The 23,823-nt window shown below is 38.1% G+C and overlaps 11 protein-coding genes across 11 annotated transcripts; 6 read left to right on the plus strand and 5 right to left on the minus strand. All coding sequences in view use genetic code 12, as the record gives it.

Annotated features, from left to right (window-relative positions):
- Positions 1 to 110: 110 nt before the first annotated feature.
- Positions 111 to 1,736, minus strand: KGF56_001127 (uncharacterized protein; the record flags this gene model as incomplete). The annotated part of the gene is made up of 1 exon (XM_049322217.1): positions 111 to 1,736. One exon carries the CDS (start codon positions 1,734 to 1,736, stop codon positions 111 to 113), a length of 1,626 nt encoding a protein of 541 aa, XP_049181653.1.
- A 311-nt stretch (positions 1,737 to 2,047) lies between these two features.
- On the minus strand, positions 2,048 to 2,884 carry KGF56_001128 (uncharacterized protein; the record flags this gene model as incomplete). The annotated part of the gene is made up of 1 exon (XM_049322218.1): positions 2,048 to 2,884. The coding sequence occupies one exon, from the start codon at positions 2,882 to 2,884 to the stop codon at positions 2,048 to 2,050; it is 837 nt and encodes a 278-aa protein (XP_049181654.1).
- Positions 2,885 to 3,142: 258 nt separating this feature from the next.
- On the plus strand, positions 3,143 to 3,589 carry RPB8 (DNA-directed RNA polymerase core subunit; the record flags this gene model as incomplete). The annotated part of the gene is made up of 1 exon (XM_049322219.1): positions 3,143 to 3,589. The coding sequence occupies one exon, from the start codon at positions 3,143 to 3,145 to the stop codon at positions 3,587 to 3,589; it is 447 nt and encodes a 148-aa protein (XP_049181655.1).
- Positions 3,590 to 4,146: 557 nt separating this feature from the next.
- Positions 4,147 to 7,007, plus strand: KGF56_001130 (uncharacterized protein; the record flags this gene model as incomplete). The annotated part of the gene is made up of 3 exons (XM_049322221.1): positions 4,147 to 4,165; positions 4,246 to 4,552; positions 5,216 to 7,007. The coding sequence occupies 3 exons, from the start codon at positions 4,147 to 4,149 to the stop codon at positions 7,005 to 7,007; spliced, it is 2,118 nt and encodes a 705-aa protein (XP_049181656.1).
- Positions 7,008 to 9,425: 2,418 nt separating this feature from the next.
- UGP1 (UTP glucose-1-phosphate uridylyltransferase) lies at positions 9,426 to 10,907 on the plus strand (the record flags this gene model as incomplete). Its single annotated transcript, XM_049322222.1, has 1 exon — positions 9,426 to 10,907. The coding sequence occupies one exon, from the start codon at positions 9,426 to 9,428 to the stop codon at positions 10,905 to 10,907; it is 1,482 nt and encodes a 493-aa protein (XP_049181657.1).
- A 427-nt stretch (positions 10,908 to 11,334) lies between these two features.
- KGF56_001132 (DIT1) lies at positions 11,335 to 13,226 on the minus strand (the record flags this gene model as incomplete). Its single annotated transcript, XM_049322223.1, has 2 exons — positions 11,335 to 11,652; positions 11,766 to 13,226. 2 exons carry the CDS (start codon positions 13,224 to 13,226, stop codon positions 11,335 to 11,337), a joined length of 1,779 nt encoding a protein of 592 aa, XP_049181658.1.
- Positions 13,227 to 13,441: 215 nt separating this feature from the next.
- Positions 13,442 to 14,794, plus strand: DIT2 (putative cytochrome; the record flags this gene model as incomplete). Its single annotated transcript, XM_049322224.1, has 1 exon — positions 13,442 to 14,794. The coding sequence occupies one exon, from the start codon at positions 13,442 to 13,444 to the stop codon at positions 14,792 to 14,794; it is 1,353 nt and encodes a 450-aa protein (XP_049181659.1).
- Positions 14,795 to 14,928: 134 nt separating this feature from the next.
- On the plus strand, positions 14,929 to 16,263 carry KGF56_001134 (uncharacterized protein; the record flags this gene model as incomplete). Its single annotated transcript, XM_049322225.1, has 1 exon — positions 14,929 to 16,263. One exon carries the CDS (start codon positions 14,929 to 14,931, stop codon positions 16,261 to 16,263), a length of 1,335 nt encoding a protein of 444 aa, XP_049181660.1.
- Positions 16,264 to 16,696: 433 nt separating this feature from the next.
- Positions 16,697 to 18,184, minus strand: KGF56_001135 (uncharacterized protein; the record flags this gene model as incomplete). Its single annotated transcript, XM_049322226.1, has 1 exon — positions 16,697 to 18,184. One exon carries the CDS (start codon positions 18,182 to 18,184, stop codon positions 16,697 to 16,699), a length of 1,488 nt encoding a protein of 495 aa, XP_049181661.1.
- Positions 18,185 to 18,751: 567 nt separating this feature from the next.
- On the minus strand, positions 18,752 to 19,528 carry SDH2 (succinate dehydrogenase iron-sulfur protein subunit; the record flags this gene model as incomplete). The annotated part of the gene is made up of 1 exon (XM_049322227.1): positions 18,752 to 19,528. The coding sequence occupies one exon, from the start codon at positions 19,526 to 19,528 to the stop codon at positions 18,752 to 18,754; it is 777 nt and encodes a 258-aa protein (XP_049181662.1).
- Positions 19,529 to 21,650: 2,122 nt separating this feature from the next.
- NOC2 (mRNA-binding ribosome synthesis protein) lies at positions 21,651 to 23,804 on the plus strand (the record flags this gene model as incomplete). The annotated part of the gene is made up of 1 exon (XM_049322228.1): positions 21,651 to 23,804. One exon carries the CDS (start codon positions 21,651 to 21,653, stop codon positions 23,802 to 23,804), a length of 2,154 nt encoding a protein of 717 aa, XP_049181663.1.
- Between the last annotated feature and the right edge of the window lie 19 nt (positions 23,805 to 23,823).

Genomic DNA, 23,823 nt, shown 5'->3' on the forward strand with positions numbered 1-23,823 from the left:
GAAACATCAACTACAACTCGACGAAAGCGTAAAAAAAAATTATAAAAAGTAATAAATAATAATCCACTATTAAAGAAAGGTTGTTTTGTTTCTTGAATCTTAAATCTAAATTAGTTGGGTATATCAGTAAATGATGCATCTTCGGCTTCCATTTCCAAGTTCCTTCTCCTGATTTTCTTCTCTTGCGATTTGACATAAACAATTAAAAGCCCGCCAAATAGTAAAGTTAAAAGCACCAAAAAGGAGTTTATTGGAGTTGGATTCATTTTGAAATACTCTTGAGTGACTTTATCCATAAGTTGTTGAAAAATATTGCAAATACCACTAAATGCAATAATGGTACCGTAAACAGTTCCAAAGTTGTCGTATCCAAACACTTTTGCACAAAAGTCCGAAACTGCAGTGTAGTAGAAAGGGCGGTATACAACAAGAACCAATATACCTGCATATGTACCTGGAATCCATGACAATAACCCCATTACGCCAATGAACAAAGACAAACCGGTCAAAATGTACAACACAGTTAATGTAGTTAAATTATCCAATATAAGTCCAATAAAGGGGATTGATACAATTCCGCCCAAGGGCAAAGCCAAGTCAAAAAAATGGTTGATTTTAATAGCCAATTCTTCGTTTCCATACAAGTAATTCTCTTGAGCTTTAATAGTAGCGACAAAGAAATTGATACGTAGCATTTGAATAGTTGTGAATAGCGTCATCAACAAAAACCACGGTGATTTAAACTGGTCACGAATTGAGCACCCGTGCAACACTCCAAAGACACCACCTGTAGAATTCATCAAGTTTGCATCAGCCTGTTGCTCATATGACGACTTCATAGACCTATACGAGGTTCGTGACACAACAGATTCTCTTCGTTTAGTATCGGAAGCTCTCCTCATTAGTAAAGACGTGGTTTCTGATATAGTTGGTTGATAAAAAATTTCGTCAGTACTAGCACCACCACCACCAACACCACCAACATCATTAGAATCCTCGGGGTTTAAGTATTTTGGATTCAATGGCTTACCTGTCTCGTCTATTCCAGTCTCGGCGATCTTGGCCAAAGTGCCCACCGTTTTGTAAGAATCTTTTGGCATTAAGAACAATTGGCACAAAAAGATAAGGGCAGGCACTAACAAGTAACCTGTAAAAAAGGAACTAATCGATATCTTGCTCACATTAAAGTAGTAAATACGGTAAAACAAAAATAACGCCGAAGACGAATCGAAAGCACCAGTTAACAATGCCAATATCAAGCCGGAGTTTTTAGGGAAACTGTTGGCTAGCTGGAAACAACTGATGAAAACAAATGGTCCGCCCAAGGCCAACAACGTGTACCCTGCTAGATACCCATCAATATAGCTCATACTTGGCGCATACTTTATACTCAACGAGCCCAATGCAAGAATTATAGAGCCAATGATCCCCGTTACTTTGGGTCCAAAGGAGTCCAATATCGATCCCACGGGTAGAGCACTAACATTCGTAACCATGCATGCTAAAGTAAACAAAAAATTTAATGAAAGGTTTTGCTCAACACATTCAACATCTTCGTTAGAGTCAACAACTGCAACTTTCATATCGCATCGTGACTTGTAAATACCCTCAGAAATGAGAATTGGCTTCAAAGCGGCAAAACCAAATACGGGACCTGCTGCAACTAAGCACCATGCTATTGCACATGAGACTTGTATTAGCCGAGTCGTTAATGCCGGTAACTTAGATCTCACCATATCTTTTCTCACAGTAGATAGATCTTCCTCCTCCCCCACGTTTGATAAAAAAGAAAATAAAAAGAAAAGAAACGAAACGAAACGAAACGAAAAGATTTAAAAAAAGAAAAGTTTGGTTTATATAAATCTGGCATATGAGTATGAAACAAGATGCTTTTCCACCATTTGGAGATGCCAATGGTAGAGTATTTTGCGGCGAAAGCAATGAGTGGGCTCTGCAGTTTAAGAGATTTTAAGCGCTTGAAATTCTTGTTCGGAGAACACCGAAAATATCGAGATCTAAAACATTGGATTGATCTAAAACAACCTCATCAAAAAGGTGATTTTTCTTCTTCAAAGTTTCTATATAGTTTCTGTGATCTGGTAATCTTTTGGTATATGTGATGGATACAAATTGCTATCATGTTCAAGAATATAAATCCAAACAATGCAAAGACAAATCTTATACCAGGTTGATTGTATATAGGTGTAGGTTTAGATTCACTTGTGGAAAAAGCATCAACCGAAGTTGTTTCGGTTGATGCTGAGGTTGTAGAATTTGACTCGGTGCTTGTCAGAGATTTGGAACTACTATTTTCATCTGATTTTTCAGTAGCTGTAGTTTTGCTATCGTCAGTAGCTGTAGTTTTGCTATCGTCAGCAGCTGTAGTTTTACTATCATCAGCAGCTGTAGTTTTGCTATCGTCAGCAGCTGTAGTTTTGCTATCGTCAGCAGCTGTAGTTTCATTCTTTTCAGTTTCGGAGCTGGAATTACTTTTCTCGTTGTTTTCATTTTTTGCTTCTTGAGTTTCCGAGGCATTATTACTGTCAGTAGCTTCTGCATCAGTATTCTCATCTCTTTTCATCTTGGCTTTTGCATCAGTATTCTCGTCTCTTTCCATCTTACTTGAACCATCACCCTCATTTTTTTCAAAACCAGCAGAAACCTCACTCATTGCACTATAATGCTTATCAAACCCCCTTGGCGACAAATTTTGCCAAAAAGACCAATATTGGCCATAAAGTGTTACTGTACCTGAAGAACAACTCTCCTTATAGTAGTAGCCAAATAAACATGCCAGTAATATACAAACAACTGCAAAAAGTTTGACACCACGTCTCTTGTCTAACTCGTTACCATCCTTCACTATCAACTTTTGCGATCCCATCAAAGCTTATATACTTACCTCAAGGACTATCTCGGTTTAGACTACCTCCTTCATACAATCCAACAATCCTCTTCTATTCTATTATAAGTAAAATAATGAAACACTACTGTTTACCTTTATGGGTTTTTTTTGGTCCATGTTGCACTACTTCATCTGAAAAATCCCACCAGAGGATTTTTCAAAAGTAAAGAAGAGATGATTTAAGAGAAGCAGAAGCAGCTAGCAGCTAGAAGCTAGAAGCTAATAAATTGATTAGTCATGTCGGGAATATTGTTTGAGGATATGTTTATTGTAGACTCTACTGATCCGGGAAGGTATAATAAAGTGTGCCGGATCACGGGCCATTCATCAACATCTAAAGATATAACCATTACCCTTGATATAAATAGTGAGTTGTTCCCAGTTAAGAGCAATGACTCGTTAACTATAACCTTGGCTTCCTCGCTAGGTAACGAAAGTTCCATGTTGACCTCTAATGGTTCATGGAGGCCGCCAAAACCGGACGAAAGGTCTTTGGCCGATGATTATGATTATGTTATGTATGGTACAGTTTACAAATTTGAAGAGAATACTGATAGTGATAAGATGTCTGTTTATATATCATTTGGCGGGTTGCTAATGAGATTAGAAGGAGGCTATAGGTCTTTGAGCAATTTGAAACAAGAAAATGCTTATATCTTGATCCGTCATTATAAGGATAATTGAACACTATCGAGCAGACTGACACTATCGACACTATCGAGCAGAGCGAGATAGTGTTACTCTACTATCAAGCAGACTGACACTATCGACACTATCGAGCATGGACCATTTTGATTTGTATTTGTAGCTCTTGTAGCAATTAACAATTCTTATTAGACTACTATGATTCCACTATCGAGCCGAGCGAGATAGTGTTGATTTGAATCCTAATAAAGAGTAAATAATTTGAATCCTAATAGAGAGTGTTTTAAAGATGCCTTTTTCACGATGAATAGTTTCTATGTAGTCAGTGTTGCTCCACTATCGAGCGAAGCGAGATAGTATTGAAGCTAGTCAGTATTGAGGTTAGTCAGTATTGAGGTTAGTCAGTATTGAGGTTAGTCAGTATTGAGGTTAGTCAGTATTGAGGTTAGTCAGTATTGAGGTTAGTCAGTATTTCTCCACTATCTCGCTCTGCTCGATAGTGTCGATAGTGTCGATAGTGTCGAGCAACTAAAAAACTAGTAATCTCATTATTTTCCACAAATCCTTTTTGTCAAGCCCTACAAACCTAGAGAGCTATGGACGACACTAACAGGCGTAAGTACAAGCACAAACGACATACTTTTCAAAAGAACTCTTGGTAACCTTTTTTCTAGCCGACCCGTTTTTAAAGCAAGTGCCACTAATTAAAAACCCGTTATATCAACCACCAAAGGCAATCACCTTGAATGTTAGCTATAACAAACTCATACCAACGCTATCAAGCACAGTTGTTCCTCCAAAACTCAAAATGACAAAGGAGGATGTCAATCTGTGGTGCACAGAGTTGGAGCAAGAAATAGAAAAGAATAAAAGTTTCAATTTGCAAGCTGAAGCTTATACAAGTTGGCTTAAGGAGCAAAGCACAAAAGTTGCTCCAGGTTTTGAGTACACGATAATGACTCCTAGTAAAGTTAAACTGACACTGTCGAGCAGAGCGAGATAGTGTTACTCCACTGTCGAGCAGATAGTGGAGCACACTGACTGACACTATCGAGCAGATGGTGTTGTAACAAGCTACCCAGCTACAAAGTGTTGCTCCACTATCGAGCAGAGTGAGATAGTAGGCAGCTAATCAGTGTGTAACAAGCTACCCAGCTACAAAGTGTTGCTCCACTATCGACCAGAGTGGGATAGTGTCGCTGCTTGATAGTGTCGCTGTCGCTACCCGTGTTTTTTCCGCTGTGGCTCCTCGGCTCTTATTTCTCAGTGCTTCAAGTAGCCAGGTCGCTTTGATTACAATGTACGAATGCCTAAAGACTAGTCCTTTCCCCCCCCTCCATCCCCGGTCTGGATAACGCCTGCCATGTTACGCGCTGGAAGCTACTCAATGGAGGAACATGGCCGATTCTTTTTTCTTGTTTTGATTCAAGGTAAAAAATTTTAATGAACCAAACCCTCTCGTTTCCTTAATAAAGTCTTTCGTTTCCATAATAAAGTCTCTCGTTTCTTTAATAAAGTCTCTCGTTTCTTTAGATGAATAGAGACTATGAATTACATATTCTACTTAAAGAGGGGATTGATAGTGCTTTTTTTCGTAATAGTGGTTCTATTGATACATACTCATCAGCACCTTCATAAGCAACAACAACACCTATTTATTGATAGCAACCTTAGACTTGAAGATGCACGAGATCATTTTGAGAATGCAATTTACACAAAGTGGAAAGTTGAACAGAAAACTCAAAAGATTTCGGAGTTTTCTTTATCAAAGAAATGTGATATATACTTCTCCAACATCAATAAGCAGTTTCAAGTTGATCTAGAATTTTGGAATAATCTCCAAATTGACCCAGTGGTTTATAAAAAAAAGAAATGGGTAAAAGAACGTACCAGAGCCATTAAGAAACAGTATAAACGCAAGAATTGGAAAACGGAATACAACGAGAGAATAGCTCAAGAGTATGCTAGAGAAAGCGCAAAGTACGCTTCTTATGAAAAACAAATCTTTGACGAGATAAACCATATGAGGGTATTTGGGAAATGTTATGATGAAATTTCAGATGCTTCGTGCCTGCGATTACAGGAAAAGTTGTTTCCATGGATAAAGGGAAACATGGCCAAAGTTGAGAATTATAACGGTGAGAGTTTGTCAACTTCAACCACATCAAATTGTTTTCTCAAGGCTATTCAACAACTGAGCATTGGAAGAGGAATTGTTATTCCAATAACCTCTGAAAAAAACCAACAAGAACAAGTGGACCACATTGTACGCCTCTTGAGATGTCTTCGACTATTGCAGAACAAATTACCAGTATCAATAGCTTATAGGACCTTGTCGGATCAAGATAAAGCCCAATTGATCACTGCTGCTAGAGACACAACTAATGGTGACACAGTACCACAAGATATACTTTTTATCGACTTGAGTACTGTCACAGACTATCCAGTTGATATAGCCACGTTGGGTTTAATATTTAATCCCTTTCGGGATGTTGTTCTCTTATCAGAACATACCATTCCGTTGACAGACTTGGAATCGTTGTTCAATGAAAGGTACAAATCTAGTGGGGCCTATTTTTTCAAATATCCATCCTTATTAAACAAGGCAAAAGCAACTCCAGGCTTTTACGAAATCACAAATTTTATGAAAAATGTTTTGCTGCCTCAAAATGCTGATAACGACTTTTTTGAACTACGAAAAACAGATAGTTCAGTGTCTCGCAGGTTTTACGAGGAAGACTTTCAAACCGTGCTTGACTCGAATCTTATGATACTCGACAAACATCGAGCTTTGAGTGGATTGCTAATATCTGCCAGTTTGAAGTTTTACGAAATATTAAATTTAAGAGTCAAGCAAGCCGATTACTTGTGGATTGGACAAGAGATGGCAGGTTCAGATTTTACTTTCCATTATAATTATCCAGTTATGTCAGGGGTTCTTAGCCCAGATAATGACTCTGAGATATGTTCATCTTCCTTCTCTCAATTATCAGACACTGATGACATTTCTTTAATCTGTACAACCACGCATCAGCTACAAAATTGGCTCAAATATAATTACTCATTCAAAGCTGCATTCAAAGCTAAATATCTAACTAAAGCCACAGAACATGTGGATGATACAAACAAAGAAGGAACAGCGACAGGAAAACAAGATTATTCCACTCTTCACAAAATTTACGCAAATCCTTTGTTTTTTGAAAATATTATTAAACCACCAACTTTGAAGCGGAAAGTTAATGTGAAAACGTTTGATGAGCAAAGCGAAGCTTGGGTGGAACAGAAGAAACACGTATCGGCGCGTGTATTGGAAAACAGCGAAAAGTACTACTGCGTGTATAGTGTTGTTGGCGATCCGTTCGACGGAGGCGAGCAAGGACCCATCATACATATCAGCAACCACAAACGTGAGTTTTATAATAATGTGACAGCTGCATGGTTGAGGAGTAGAAATTAAAATGGAATGAAAGCAACAAATTGACAAAAATTCATTGATTTTGTTTTGAAATAAAGTTGTACCCAGAGTTAATTTTTGATATAGAGTATACAAGAGTATAGACCCTATATGATGCCACATGTATATGTGTTTTTGCTGTAAATTACTTGTTCTTCCACACCACATGGCGAGTTTGTATTTTTTTGAAAAGGAAAAGCTCTAAAGTACCAATGCTACAGTGATAGGGCCGACTTCAAGCCCCTTGCGTTCTAACGAAGTTGGTAGTGACAAACAGATAAACAACAACTTCATCAGTTTGCTAGAGAAAGCTTTTTGAATTATGGATAATTGGTTTGTGTTGTCCACTTTTTTCTACACCCTCAAGAAATATTAATTGATTCTATAACGAGGAGATAAATTGCTAAAATAGCATAATTACATTTGCTTTGTAAACACACGGGTTTGATTACATCTGCTTTGTAAACACACGGGTTTGATTGCTAGGAAAAAAAGGCCAACTTTTATTCATGATGTGAATCTTGAATAAAAAAAATATCGCCAGCTACAGGATTCGAACCTGCGAAGGAAAATCCCAATGCCTAACAATCTTTGCTCAAAGGAACAATAGCAGGGCATCGCCTTAACCACTCGGCCAAACTAGCGATTCTCTCCAAAATTGTTGGCAAGACAAAGCTCTCAGCACACAGACCTTGATTTGGTGATTATTAAATTTATCTAAATTTCTTTCTGGGTACCAATTCCTTCCTCCTTTCGCTTTGATTCACTCGCTATAATTGTCTTATTGATTATCGTGATAAATCGTCAATGGTTTTGAGGAAATGTCAATGATTCCATCTAAAATGAGATGCCGATACCGGCTATAGCAAAAGGCCGATTCTAGTTTGGTAATTTTTGGATCACGTGGTGATAAAGGTACAAATATAAAAAAAATAAAAAAATAAAAGGTTATAGTGCTAGAGCTGGGAAGTTACATGTGTGTGTTTTGGTTGCGCCTCACCGTCCAAATTAATAGAGTGCTTTTGAGAAATTAACAAATACCGATGCACCCCCTATTGAGATAACCGTAGAGGTAACACCGAATTAACTCAGAAGTAACACTGACGTAACACTATCTGATTTGGATATATATATATATATTTTATTTTGTTTTTTTTGGTATTAGTGTTACTTTATCTTTTTCATTAATATTATCCTTGGCTAAGATCCATTTTTCTACATATTATAGCTTCTCTTCGACTTGAAGGTAAATCACGTGATCGTGTACGTAAAACATGAACAAATCATTTTATGGGTTTGATTATGATGGAGAGATTTATGCCAGTTAACTATCTAGCCAGACACTATCGAGCGGAGCGAGATGGTGTCTATAGTGTCGGTGACAATCAGTGCTGCTCCACTATAGTGTCGGTGACAATCAGTGCTGCTCCACTATCTAGCGGAGCGAGATAGTGGAGAGAGACTAGACGGTAGATAGTCATTGCTGCTCCACTATCGACACTAACGCGCAGAGCGAGATAACGAGTGAAACGAATCTAGTCGATAGAAAGAGCAGATAGAGCGAAAAGATATTGTAGATAAAGAGAAGAGAGATTGTAGATAGAGAGAAGAGAGTGTGGAGATAGTCATTGCTGCTCCACTATCTCGCTCCGCTCGATAGGGAGTCAATTCAATCGATTTGAGTTATACTTAATATATAAACTTGTTGATTTTATTGATTCGTGAGAGAGATATTTGAAAGTATAATTTCCGGGGTTATGAAAAAAGATCTTTCTCTCTCTTTGTCTCTGTCTCTTTGTCTCTTTGTCTCTTTTTGTCTCTCTTTGTCTCTTTTTGTCTCTCTTTGTCTCTTTTTGTGTGTGAAGAGGGGGTTTTATCGTCAAGCTGATTTCTTATATACAATTGAAATCATTTTATCCGATATAGACTTGTATTCCTCCGGCCGGTTCGAAAGTTGGGCTAAAACCAGTCTAAACTACTTGGTAGCTATTCATTTACGTGGCAATTACTACTTACCAGAACAAGCCTTTTCCATACGTTTGATACAGTAGTGTCAAATCTCGGAACATTTGTACAACCAAAAAATGACATACCTTCTCTTTCCTTCCGCCCCCCTCCCCCCTTCTTCTTCTTCTTCTTTTCCTCCCCCACTCCATCTCCACCCCCCTCATTAAATCTCACCTAGAAGAGACAATTGCTAAACAATTTTCTTAGCTATTGCACCCAAGTTCGTTTTCCACGCGTGTTTCATGGAACAAAGAAAAAAAAAAAAAAAAAATAGGCGTTGTTTTTGCGCACTAAATAATCAGCTTATATAAATAGAAGAAAAATTACAATTGGATATAAAAGCAAGCAAGTTTTCCATAGTTTTAACACAGAGTTTAGTTTCTTTACTCGTAGCACAGCTTTGTATAAGTGGCAATGGCATCAAAAAGGCACACCAAGAGTCAATCGGCATACGCATTTGACAATACAGCAACGAATGTTGCTGCATCACAGATGCGTAATGCGTTGAATAATTTAGCAGACACAGTTGAGAATTTTGAAGAAAAGCACCGATTTGAAAATGAAATGGACAACTTTTTCTCCTTGTTTAGACGATACTTGACTGAAAAGGCCTCGGGTACTACTTTGGAGTGGGATAAAATCAGATCACCTTCGGCAGATGAGGTTGTTGCTTATAATAAATTAGAGGATGCCTCACCCGATTTGACGAAATTGGCTGTTTTGAAATTGAATGGTGGATTGGGTACTTCTATGGGATGTGTTGGTCCCAAATCAGTGATTGAAGTTAGAGACGGCAATACCTTTTTAGATTTGTCTGTGAGACAAATTGAGCACTTGAACAGAAAATACGATGCTGACGTTCCTTTGTTGTTGATGAACTCGTTCAATACCGATGCCGATACTGCCAAGATTATCAAAAAGTATCAAGGACACAGAATCAGAGTCAAGACTTTTAACCAATCGAGATTTCCAAGAATCTACAAGGACTCGTTATTGCCGGTCCCGGAGTCATATGACGATTCTCTTGAAAGTTGGTACCCTCCGGGACACGGAGACTTGTTTGAAGCTTTGGTTCAATCAGGCGAGCTTGATGCATTGTTGGAGCAAGGCAGAGAAATTTTGTTTGTTTCCAATGGTGACAACTTGGGGGCCACAGTAGACACAAAGATCTTATCGCATATGTTAGAGACAGGTGCTGAATATATTATGGAGTTGACCGATAAGACTAGAGCTGATGTTAAGGGAGGTACATTGATCAATTACCAAGGAGAGGTTAGATTATTGGAGATTGCACAGGTTCCAAAAGAGCACGTTGAGGATTTCAAGAGCATTAAAAAATTCAAATACTTTAACACCAATAACTTGTGGATAAACTTGAGAGCTATCAAGAGACTAGTTGAAGCTAATGCAATTGAAGCGGAAATCATTCCTAACCAAAAGATTATTGGCAATGATGTCAATGTTTTGCAATTAGAAACAGCCGTTGGTGCGGCCATCAGACACTTTAAAGGCGCCCATGGTGTTGTTGTACCTAGATCGAGATTCCTTCCAGTTAAGACTTGTTCGGATTTGCTATTAGTCAAATCCGATTTATTTTACTTGGAACACGGTACATTGAAATTAGATCCTACTAGAGATGGCTTTTCAAACCCATTGATCAAATTGGGTTCTCATTTTAAGAAAGTAAGCGGCTTCCAATCAAGAATCCCTCACATGCCAAAAATCTTGGAATTGGATCACTTGACGATTACAGGTAATGTTAGTATTGGCAAAGGCGTTCAATTAAGAGGTACCGTGATTATCGTATGTAATGACGGAGACAAGATTGATATCCCCAATGGGTCAATTTTGGAAAATGTTGTGGTTACTGGTAACTTAACCTTGTTAGAACATTAACTAAAAATAAAAAGAGCAAAGTGGGGAGATTGAATCCTACTTCATCTACATTTATTATTACAAGTAATAATAGTAAATGGAAAACTCTTTTCTTAATATTAAATTATTAGTCGTAGTAGTTATATTATCAATAAGAGAGAGAGAGAATAAAAAAAATTATTATTATTAGCTTAACTCCGTCGTGTAACATCATTCACTGTGATAGATTTTTCAATCACTTGACATTACACACATTATTTTCATTCACCAAAACTTGTTTGTGATTCAATTCCTCTGAAAGTTGTGATTCAATTCCTCTGAAAGTTGCTTCAATTCCTCTGCAACTTGCTTCAATTCCTCTGCAACTTGCTTCAATCAACCTCTGCGAGTAGTTTCCACTAACCTCTGCAACTTCCTTCAATCAACCTCTGCGAGTAGTTTCCCCCATTCACTTTTTCAGCTTGCTTTCATCAACCTCTGCGAGAACCTTCTTTACTTCACCAACTTCCTCTTGGCCCCCAAACTCAATCAATAAATCATTCAATTGCTGCTTCAACTCCAAAATCCTCTCCCTCACTTTTGGAATCATCCTATAACCCTCTTCAAGCACCTCAATTTGTTTCTTAATCTCATAATCGTCAGCTTCGTTTGCCTTCATTCTATCCACATACTGCTCATGGTCCCTAACTTCCTGCTTATAAAGCCTCTCCTCTTTTACAAGTCTCTTTAAAGCGTCAGTCTTAATCTTCAATTGGTCTGGCATTCTCTAAACACTATATCTGCTTCTCGTTCTTTCTTCTTCTTCTTAGAAGAAGAAGAAGAAGAAGAAGAAGAAGAAGAAGAAGAAGAAGAAGAAGAAGATTACTTGGTAAAGAAAACATAATGGAGATTTTTTTGATCCCAGTGGCCATAGCCGCTACCTTTATTTAATTCCTCTTCAACTTTTTTAGCCTTAATTACAAAATAAGTTTCATCATCGTCAATTTTAACTATAGAGTTATGCCAAGGTGTTGGAATGTGTAATAAATCTGCATATCTAATTTCCTTATGGTCTTTGATGCTGGTGATATGGCGGCATTGGCTTCGCAATAACGAGATGCCAAACTTGGGACCCGAGTTGTTATGCGCATGGATGGAAAATCGAAGGTGAAAGGGAAACATCAATTCAACCAAGTTGGAGTAGGCGTCATTGCGTCTAATCATCTCAAAAGCAACCTTGGAAGTAATCTTCTTGAACATTTTTCTTGTCATCTTGCACACTTTTGGGTGAAACTGCAAGTCTTCAGTCATAAATTTGGAAAATCCGCGAAATAATGATAATCTCGGGTGTGATGGCGTCTTAACCTCCATGTACAACTTGCCATTATCGGTATCACAAGAGCTCATCAAAATCTTGCGGCAAAGCTCCGACTCAGGGTCAATCTCAGTGTCCAAAAAATGTCCCAACTCAATATGATCAACCATTGAACAATCAAACCATTTGGTCAATCGGAAAATCTCGGGTAAGGAACAAAACCTGATACAATCGTCACTGACACTGTCACTGACACTGTCACTGACACTGTCGTCACCATCGATAATCCTATAATACAATTGCTTCAAGGCCGAGAAATAAGCATTGACTCTCGAGTCGTCAACGGCAATGCAATCGCTAAACACGTGACCATCACTAACAACCCATATAATAAAGCCCGGTGGATATATTTTCTTCACCTTGCGAGCAAAGTGAATCAATCGTGTTAGCGCCAACTCCTCGCCCTTATCAGGCATAACTCCAAAAACTTTTTCTTGATTAGACGACTTACAAGGAAAAGCTGGTAATACCGCCTCCACTGGTTGCCAACGAGAGGTGAAAAATTCAACACTTTTATGGAAACGAAGCTTGCCAATATCTTCCCACTTTTCATTTTCTACAGAGTGCTTCAATTCCTCGGCAAATAAGTCAGTAATTGTTGTAGAGACCCCTTCAAACATGGAAGAAGGTGCGGGTGCGGGTGCACGCTCAAAGGCAAGTTTTGACAGCGTTAATATCAAATCGATAAACCACAAGTCAATTTTTTCAAATATTGACATCTTGGTAACAATTCCATGCCAGATCTTGTCCCTTTTTTTTTCCCAGATATAATAATCTGTACCCAAATCTTTTCGATAAAACCCATCATACTCAACTTTGTTTTTGGCTTGCATGATTTCCGTTTCGCATTCTTGAAAGAGTCTTTGGGTTAAAATACTGCCTTCATCGCGGCTATATATCATACAAATGTTATTATAGAGTGGTTGAGACCTTTCCACTGTGGTAACACTACTGGCATTTGAATTTAATGATAACGAAGATTCCATTTTTTGATTGTGTCTTTCTTTAGCTTTGAATTACTTTGCTAGATTTCAATCTGACCAAGGAATCGGGATCCAGGAATGCTTTTATAGATCCATTTTGCTTTTAGTTTCCCAAATTTTTTAGAATAGAGAAAGAATAAAGAAAATGGTTTAAATACTGTGGAAATTCTGGAAATATTAAACCTTTCTAAAAGGCAAGAAACGCAACAATCCGAAAGATGGTCTTCTTGTTGATTTTAGCGTTGCTATCAATAGTAATAATAACTTTTATTGGCCCCATCGTCGTTCCACCGTTCAGTTTTCCACGGAACATACCAACCATCCCTTTTTACGTTTCGTTTCTTGGGTTGGATCAGTTACAGCTATATGAGAAGTACTTGAGAGAAAAGTTGGAAAAGTACGGTGCTGTAAAGATTTACTTTGCTTCAAGGTGGAATATTTTGGTGAGCAAACCTGAGTACTTGGTTCACATTTTCAAAAACGAAGATATCTTTGCAAAAAGTGGCAATCATATCAAAATTCCAAAGTCTGTACTTGCTACGTATACCGGTGATAATATAATTTCGGCTCATGGGGATCTTTGGCGGTTATACAGAGACGTAGTTGCGCAGAGTATTCAGTTTCCAGACCTTGTTCCAATTGAAAAAAACACAAGGGATTTTCTTAAACTGCTTGAGAAGGAATTGCAAAAGGGTCCGTCAATTTTTGTCAATGACCTTTTACAGCTTTACTCCCTTGCTAACGTGGGAGATTGTATTGTGGGAGCTAATCTCACCCCAATGCATCAAAAGATCAAATACATCAAGCTGCAAATTTTTAAGCCATTTTTCATGAATTTCCCTTCGGTTGAAATGTTTCCTATTCCGAGCCGTATCAAAGCTAAAAAGGAGGTTGAAGCATTTCGCAGTTGGTATGGAGAAAAAATCAAAAACTCTACTCGAGGTGCAGCTGCCAACTTGTCAGCAGCATTAAGCAATGGAAAGCTAACTCAAAAGCAATACTTGGATAACTCGATAATTCTTATGGTTGCAGGACATGAGAATCCATTGCTATTAATGCTTTCCTTATTGTACGTACTAGCCAAGAACTCTTGTATACAGGAGAAGGTACGCAAAGAAGGCGATCCATATTTATCTGCAGTGGTTTATGAAACTTTGAGAATGTATCCTCCGTTGAATCAGATTATCAATAGGTGCACGACACAAGCTACGATTTTGGGAAACATTTACATTCCGAAAGGAGTTTATGTCGGTTACTACAATATGGGAACTGGAAGGGATGCAAATTTTTGGGAATCTGCAAACGAATTTAAGCCAGAAAGATGGGGTTCCACAAGTGAAGAAATTAGTGCAAACTATTCGAAAGCTAAACGGATGGGAACATTGCCTGCATTTCACGGGCGTAAGAGGGCTTGCCTTGGTGAGAAGTTTGCATTGTATGAATGCAAAATGTTTGTTCAAGCTGTTTTAGGAAAGTACAAGATATCGCTCGATGATACTTGGAAGGAAAGAATAACACCAGCTGGCCCAATCTGTCCAGTGAATATGAAGTTGCGATTTAGCAATTTATAGAAGTGCAGTTGTTTGCGTTGTTGACCTTATTGTTATCGTTATTGTTGTCGTTGTCGTTGTTGTCTTTTTGTTTGCCATAGCCATTTACCAATTGCTATTGCCACTGTCATTTTCCATTCTCTCTTCTTCCAGTAATGGCATCTGCTTATTCTGCCCTACCGTTCAAACGAAGAGTGTTGATTGTTTGCATTGCAACTTTGGCTGGATGCTTGGGACCAATTGCCGGGAACATTTACGTGCCAATTTTACCTGAGTTGGAGGAGGTTTTCAATGTATCGAGTACTACCATTGATGGAACAGTTTCCGTTTTTATGGCATTATTTGCGTTTTGCCCGTTGATCTGGGCATCATGGGCCGACTACGGAGGGAGAAAGATGCTTTATTTGTTGCCTTTATCCTTTTTCATTTTAGCGAACATTTTACTAGCCACCGTTCCTGCGAATATTGTAGCACTTTACATTTTGCGGATAGTCCAAGCGTTTGGAGCGAGCAGTGTCATGTCTGTTGGTGCCGGGATAGTATCGGATATTTTTGAGCCAAAGAATAGAGCAAAGGCAATTTCGATATTTATGTGGGGCCCACAATTGGGCCCAGTATTGGGGCCATTATTGTCATTAATAGCAACAACCAATTGGAGGTGGATTTTTGGATTTTTGGCTCTTTTCGGGTTTGTGGTGTACTTGATAATATTGTTTTTTTTACCAGAAACGTTGAGGTTTTTAGTAGGAGATGGCAGTTGCTTGGGCCAGGGTTACTTTGTGAAGCCAAAATTGCAAGAGAAAGTTGTTGAAGGGTATCCGCGTCCACCGAAACCAAGTTTGAAAAATTATTGGAATTTACTCAAATATAAGCCAGTTTTGCTTTGTTCGATTAATTCAGGACTATTATTTGCAACGTTTTATGGAGTCATGATTACATTTTCACGCGTATTGCTGGAACAATACAATTTCACTCCAATTGAAACAAGCTTGAGTTATTTGTGTCCAGGCAGCGCTTTGATTATTGGATCTAGCATAGGCGGTTGGCTTTCAGATAAGCTCATGAGAAGAGAGGATTATATTCCGGAACATAGGTTTTCCATACAAATTGCAGGGTTGTTGATTTCCATGGCTGGAGTGATTGGTTATGCATGGACAGTTGAGAAGCATGCTCCAGTTTATGCGGTGTTTATATTTGCGTTTTTATCAGGGTTTGGAATGACATGGGTCTTTGTCGCTACAACAACCTATTTAACTGAATGCAGCCCAGCTCAGCCAAGTGCCAATGTCGCCATAGGAAACTTGATGAGAAACGTAGCTGCGGCAATTTGTACTGCAATTGTTGATGTTTTAATACGGAAGATGGGGTTTGGATGGTGTATGACGGGATTGGGGTTACTTGACGTGGTGGGTATAATAATTGTCGTTGTATTGTTGAAATGGGGTCCAAAGTGGAGAAAAAGTAGGGAACAAGTAAAGAGTCAGGTGTAAAGAAACTACTTAATAAATCAATATATACATATACATATATATATATACAGCAGTTTCTACGTGCTTTTAATCTAACTTTGAGATTACATCATTACATCATTGTATGTTATACCTTATTTATCCAAATTTTTTGAAAATAACTGAAACATAAAACTTTATCTTATATAAAAGACCGCTCTTGGCGTAATGGTAACGCGTCTGACTACGGATCAGAAGACTGCAGGTTCGAGTCCTGTAGGGCGGGCATTTTCTTTTTTTTTTTTTCTTTCCTTTCTTTTTAATAGCAGACACTATATAAGTGATAGCAAGGAGGAGATATGATTAACTCCACTATCTCGCTCTGCTCGATAGTGGAGCATAATATAAAGACTTATATGTATTGTAATAAGTATGGTCAGTAACACTGATTCATGAATATTGTCTATTTCCTTTATCAATATATATATCTAAAATTTTCATTTTCTATATCCGTCAAGTCCAAAAACTCTCTGCCTGTTACCAGTTCTTTTCTCTTTTCATTCTCCTCTTTACACATCCAGCCGATAAGCAATGTTATAGGAATTGACAAGCACTGGGTTATGAGGATGACTATTTTAGCAGGCCGATAATGAGGGGCACTATAAGCTTGGAACAATTGTGGCCCAATGATACAAGCTACCGAAAATGCAATCATAATCATTGCACTTCTTACAAATTTTTTGGACGATCCGGCGGTGTTTGCACCTATCCATGCATAAATCAATGTTATGCTACACGATCCGCTGTAAAGCAAATATAATGATAATAAATTACCAACTCTATTGGGGGATATTAGCAATACGATTGCACCAACAATAGTCGGAACAAACATTGAAGCAGTTACGAGGGTGTGGTGTCCCACTTTAGAGGCAAGCTGTGTTGCAGTTGCAATGATAATGATGGTTATTGCTCCCACGGGTAGTTGTAGCAAAGCCGACTCATAACTGTCGAAACCAAATGTGAGGGTGATTGTTACACTAAATGTTCCAATGGCACCTGTAACAATTTGAGAGCACAAGGTTAAAAGAAAGTATAGCCAAGTGAATTTGTCTTTGAATAATAGCTCATAGATTTGCTCCTTTTTGAACTTGGAATTCTTTGTACCAGTTTGATTAACCTTAACCACGTTGTTGAGGATATAGACTTTTTCCTGGTCGGTAAGAAACTTGCAAGTGTGTACATTATCCGGAAGGAAGATAGTCACAATAATACCCATTAATATTGTAATCACCCCCATTACCAAGAATAGGATTTGCCATGATTGGAATTTGGTAGTTTTTACGTGTTGAAAAGCAAAGGATAACAATCCTCCTATTATTGTACCCACGCCAGCCATTGTAGACCAAATTCCCATCCTGGCTACTTGCTGTCTCTTTGTATAAAACATACCACTAATAATAATCAATCCCACTGCGCTGGAGGACTCGAAAATTCCCAACAAAGTTCGAACTACCATTAATGAAGCGTAAGTTGAAGCAGCAGAGTGGCAGGTTACTACTACCCCCCATATGATTATAAATATACCCAATGTCTTGCCCAAAGGAAACTTTTGCAAACAATATGAAACAATTGGCTCTCCGAAAATATATGCAGCATAGAAGATTGTAGACAAGTTGGCATACTCGTTTCCTACAAGGTTCCGTTTAATCCCCATCGCAGCCGCATAATTGAGAAGAAGTTTATCCAAATATTGAAGCAAGTAGATGGAGCATAATAACGGAAGAATAATAAAGTCCAATTTTCTCACTAACCTTGCCTTATCTATTTCATCACTTGGTTGGTGTTGGTTGACAAATGTAAAGGCATTATCAAAACTGCCTACGCTAGCCAAGCCCACCTCTGAGTTGGCTTCCAATTCGGTCTCGGAGTTGGTCTTCAATCCAGCCTCTTCCTTATCAGACATCTACAAAACATAATCAGAACTACATAAAACTCGTATAAACTCATAATTATATATGCATATACATATATATATATATAGATATGAATCGAAAAAAAAATTTCCTTTTCATTATGCGTTTACAGTGCATTTGAGTATGCTCTTATCCGCTTTACTGTTTCTAATTTAAACTATTCAAGGGCCAATGGAGTTTGGCGAAATGTTTATGGATTGGGATGACTTGGAGACCATATTATTACAGCTTTGATTATGCTACAACAATGGTATGTACCTAAAACCCATATTCTCGTAAATGCTCTTTTCTATTTTGTTTTGTTGTATATCAACAAGCGCTAACTAAATGATTTTCTTGTATTTTTACAGAAGATGCCTGTTTTCATGAACAAACAAACAAAAAAAAAAGAAAGAAAAAAAAGAAAAGAAAGGGGAAATGCATTGTTAATGAAACCCATTTGAAAAAAGCAAACAATGCTCATAATGACTATAAGTGATACAGTCGTCATCATCATAGAGGGCTAGGGAAAGCTGAGGGATAAAAAAGATTTGCCTAAATTGAAAAAAAAAAATTACTTAATCAAATGCTAACAGTTTCTTTATTTCTGCGATTGCCTTACCTGGGTTCAATCCCTTTGGACAAGTTCTTGCACAATTCATAATGGTATGACATCTGTACAAGGACATTGAGTTTTGCAACATTGCTTTTCTTTCAGCCGTAGCTTCATCTCTAGAATCAATCAACCATCTGTAAGCCTGCATCAAAACTGCAGGACCTAAATATTGTTGCTGGTTCCACCAGTATGAAGGACAAGATGTTGAGCAACAAGCACACAATATACACTCATACAACCCATCCAATTTGGCTCTATCTTCAATGCTCTGTATATTTTCTCTTCCATCTTCAGGATGGTGGTCTCTTTTCAAATATGGCTTGATTGACTTGTATTGCTTATAAAAATGAGTCAAATCTGGAACTAAATCCCTAACAACAAACATGTGTGGTAATGGATATACCTTGGTTTCTTTTGAAGTATCGGTATCTATACGGCACAAACATGCCAATGTGTTTCTACCACCAATATTCATGGCACATGAGCCACAAATTCCCTCACGACATGATCTTCTAAGAGTTAAAGTGGAATCCTGTTCGTTTTTGATCTTCAACAATGCATCCAACACCATCGGACCACATTTATTCAAATCCACTTCATACGTTTGCATCTTGGGTTGAACTTCGGGAGTATCAGGATTCCATCTGTATATTTGAAATTTCTTGACCCTTGGAGCTTTTTCTTCAGCTACTGTGGCTAACAGTCTGACGCATCTCTTGAGTATAGTAGGCCTAAACATTTGTCCTTGGTTGAAATAAAAGAAAATGAACAGTAGCTATACTTTTTCACTTTTTTTTCTCTGGTTACCTTTGGTCTTTTTTATCGGGTCTCTTTTTTTTTTTTTTCCTTTGCTTCAGTTGCCCGGGTTAACTGAGCACCAGGGCATGCGCACTTTACAAATAAAAAGAACATCATTGGTCAGAAATTGATTCGGACGTGAATAGTACGCAAGCTTAAGAAGAGGGAAATTGGCCAAAAAACATTGTTCCCCTATGTTGTCAATGGAGACGGAATTCATGTTTATCAGGCTCAGGATAGAGTCTTGTATTGGGGGGATCGGAGGAAGACGGGAGAAGAGGCAATAATGGGTCTAGGTATAAAATTCTTGGTTTGGTAGCGCAATAAAATCCGGGGTATTTGAAGAAAAGAATGCGATACAACACTATCGAGCAGAGCGAGATAGTGGAGCAACACTTTATAGACACCACGACACCACGACACTATCGAGCAGAGCGAGATAGTGGAGCAACACTTTATAGACACCATGACACTACGACACTATCGAGCAGAGCGAGATAGTGGAGCAACACTTTATAGACACCGCGACAATACGACACTATTGAGCAGAGCGAGATAGTGGAGCAACACTTTATAGACACCGCGACAATACGACACTATCGAGCAACACTTTATAGACACTAGTGTCATTAGTTAGTGTGTTAATTGTAGACTTAATAGTAGAGTTGAGTGTGGACTGAAAAAGCTATAAAACCAACCTTATACTGTGTAGTTCTTTAATTGTAGGTAATACTCTTTTTGTTTTTTTGTCAAAAACACACGTCGGTTTCGCTTTAGTGTCAGGCATTCACTTGGCAAGTGTTAGGCTCTAGCTGGCGCTTTCGCTCTGTTAGTTATAGAGAACCACTAGCTTTGCTTTCGCTCTGTTAGTTATAGAGAACCACTAGCTTTGCTTTCGCTTTGCTAGTTATAGAGAACCACTAGCTTTGCTTTCGCTCTGTTAGTTATAGAGAACCACTAGCTTTGCTTTCGCTTTGCTAGTTATAGAGAACCACTAGCTTTGCTTTCGCTCTGTTAGTTATAAAGAACCACTAGCTTTGCTTTCGCTCTGTTAGTTATAGAGAACCACTAGCTTTGCTTTCGCTTTGCTAGTTATAGAGAACCACTAACTTTGCTTTCGCTTTGCTAGTTATAGAGAACCACTAGCTTTGCTTTCGCTCTGTTAGTTATAGAGAACCACTAGCTTTGCTTTCGCTTTGCTAGTTATAGAGAACAACTAACTTCGCCTTCACTTTGCTAGTCAAGCAGTTAGTGTGCTCCACTATCTCGCTCTCCTCGATAGTGTCGAATTTTTTCAACAATTTTGGCATCAAATCATCCAAAAAGTTAAAAGATAAATTAGAGTCATGGACATTTTAGAAAAAAAATTATAAAACCTAGGTAACAACATTGACCTAAACGTTTACACACAGAAAAGTCTTTGAGTTTTTACTCTACTTGGGATATCCTATTATCTTGCCGATCTTGTCAATGTCATTTTTGACAACAGTATAGAGGAAAGCTTTCTTATGATATAAAATACGTAGCAGTGCAGGTAACTCTATTCAAATCTCTGAGTCATGCAAGAAAACAACCAAATAGTACAGTTGATTTCCTGATTACAAGAGGGTTTGAAGCCTGTCTTACCAGAACCAATAGTATAGCGGTTATTACACTCGATTGCAAATCGATTGGTCCCCGGTTCGATTCCGGGTTGGTTCTTTTTTTCCATTGCAAAATACTCACCTTTTTTTTTTGAAACCCTTCTCATCGGGATATCATACAACACTATCTCGCTCTCTGGTTGATAGTGGAGCACACCAGCTGCCACCGACACACAGCAATAACGTTTAAGCGACATTGATGCTAACAATCATATCCGCTACTACTACTTCCACCTACAGGATGGCATTTTGTCTACATCTTTAAGTTTTCCTGATTCAATTTGGGCTCATCGCAAAAAGAGAAAAAAAAAATGGAAAAAAAAAAAAGACAAAAAAACTAATCGCTTCTCTCATCTCATTGCTCATCTCTAAGCTTCTTCTTTTGAAAAATATTGGGACTCGGACAGGGTATATCTTACCATGGGCAAAACTTCAAAACAGACAAAGAAGTTTCAAAATAAACATCTAAAGCATACAATTGAGCAACGTAAGAAAGTCCAGGAATTTAACAAGAAAGCAGCGCTAAGAAAAAAAGGCAATGGGAATGGTGGAGCTACAACAACTCGTGATGGGAAAGCTAAAGAAGTGTTTGAGGATATGTCAGTAGATGACTTCTTTGCCGGGGGATTCGAAGTACCAAAGGAGAAAGAGAAAAAGGATAGGAAAAAGAAAACGAAAACTAAGGACACTGAGTTAGAGTCTGAGTCTGAGTCCGAGTCTGAGTCTGGCGACGAGCTGTCGTCTTCTTCTGACATCGATATGCAAGAGAACTTAGATAACTTGGAAAAAGAGGACCCAGAGTTTTACAAATACTTGAAAGAGAATGACGAGGAGCTTTTACATGTGAATCCTTTGGACGCGATAAGTGATGATTCTGAAAACGAGAATGATGATGGAGAAGAAGAAGATGACAACGGAGAAGATGAAGAAGAAGCCAAGTCAGGGGTGCAAAACACTACTAAAATAGATATAACCACCCAGTTGGTTAAAAAATGGGAGCAACAGTTGACCCAACCAACAACTAAGATAATCAGAAATATAATTATAGCATTTAAGGCCGCCATAAATATACACAAGAGTGACGACTACAAATATACAATGATTGATCCCCAAGCATTTGCTGATTTGATGTTACTCGTGTTGAAGAAAGTGCCTATTGCTATTCAAAATATTGTCAAATACAAGACAAATCAACATGGAGTAAGGACGATTCCACAAAAGAATGGACAGGCAGAGCAGATTTCCAACATTTTAAAAACTCATGCCAGTTCATTCATCACTTTGTTGAATGACATCACCAATACAGAAACAGCTGCATTAATTTTAGCTTCTATTTACGAGGTATTCCCATACTACTTATCACACCGTCGTCTTTTAAAACACATATTAACTGCTGTGGTAAATGTGTGGGCTAGTGCTGGTGAGATTGACACACAAATTGCCACATTTGCATTTTTGAACAATGTTGCTAGAGAATATCCCAAGTCGGTACTAGAAACAGTGCTAAAACTCACTTACTCTTCACTCCTTCAGCATTGTCGTAGAACAAATGTTCACAGCATGGACAAAATTAATTTTTGTAAAAACTCCGCTGCTGAATTATATGGTATTGATGAGGCTGTGGGGTACCAAATTGGATTTGAGTATATAAGACAACTTGCTATACACTTGAGAAACAGTATCAATGCCACTTCCAATGCCAAAGAAGGATACAAGACTATTTACAACTGGCAATATTGTCACTCGTTAGATTTTTGGTCAAGAGTGTTGTCTCAATATTGTAATCCCGAGGTTGAGTTAAGAAATCACAAATCCAAGGAATCTTCAATGAGGCAGTTGATTTACCCCTTGGTGCAAGTCACTTTAGGTGCAATCAGATTGATTCCCACAGCCCAGTTTTTCCCCTTGAGATTTTACTTAGTAAGGTCTCTTATCAGATTGTCTCAACTAACAGGAGTATACATACCCTTGTTTCCATTACTTTTCGAGGTTCTTTCATCCACAGCAATTACCAAGCCTCCTAAGCCATCCAGTTTACAATTTGTAGATTTCGAACATAATATCAAGGTTAATCAAGCCTATTTAGGGACTAAGATTTACCAAGACGGATTAACTGAACAATTTATAGAGTTGACTGCAGAGTTTTTTGGATTATATGCAAAAAACATTGCGTTTCCCGAGCTAATCACACCAGCAGTGCTTGCTTTAAAAAGATTTATAAAAAAGTCAAAAAACGTCAAATTCAACAAGCAGTTAGGTCAGTTGATTGAAAAAATGAATACCAATGCCCAATTCATCATGACAAAAAGAGCACATGTGGAGTATGGTCCAAGCAACAAACAAGAGGTGAAAATGTTTTTGAGCGATTTTGAACTGAAAAAGACACCTCTTGGACAATATATAGAAGTGCAGAGACAGTTGAAAGAAGAGAGACTCAAGTTGTTGAGAGAAGCACAAGAAAAGCAAAAAGAAAAAGAAAAAGAACAGGACGAGGAGGAGGAAGAGGAAGAAGAAGAAGAAGAAGAAGAGGAAGAGGAAAAGGAGAAGAAAAATGGAAAAGCCAGCTCTAAATAGTTACATCATTTTTCTTAAT

The sequence above is a fragment of the Candida oxycetoniae genome, assembly GCF_023343755.2.
Source record: "Candida oxycetoniae strain CBS 10844 chromosome Unknown scaffold3, whole genome shotgun sequence".
In the NCBI taxonomy this organism is placed as follows: domain Eukaryota; kingdom Fungi; phylum Ascomycota; class Pichiomycetes; order Serinales; family Debaryomycetaceae; genus Lodderomyces; species Lodderomyces oxycetoniae.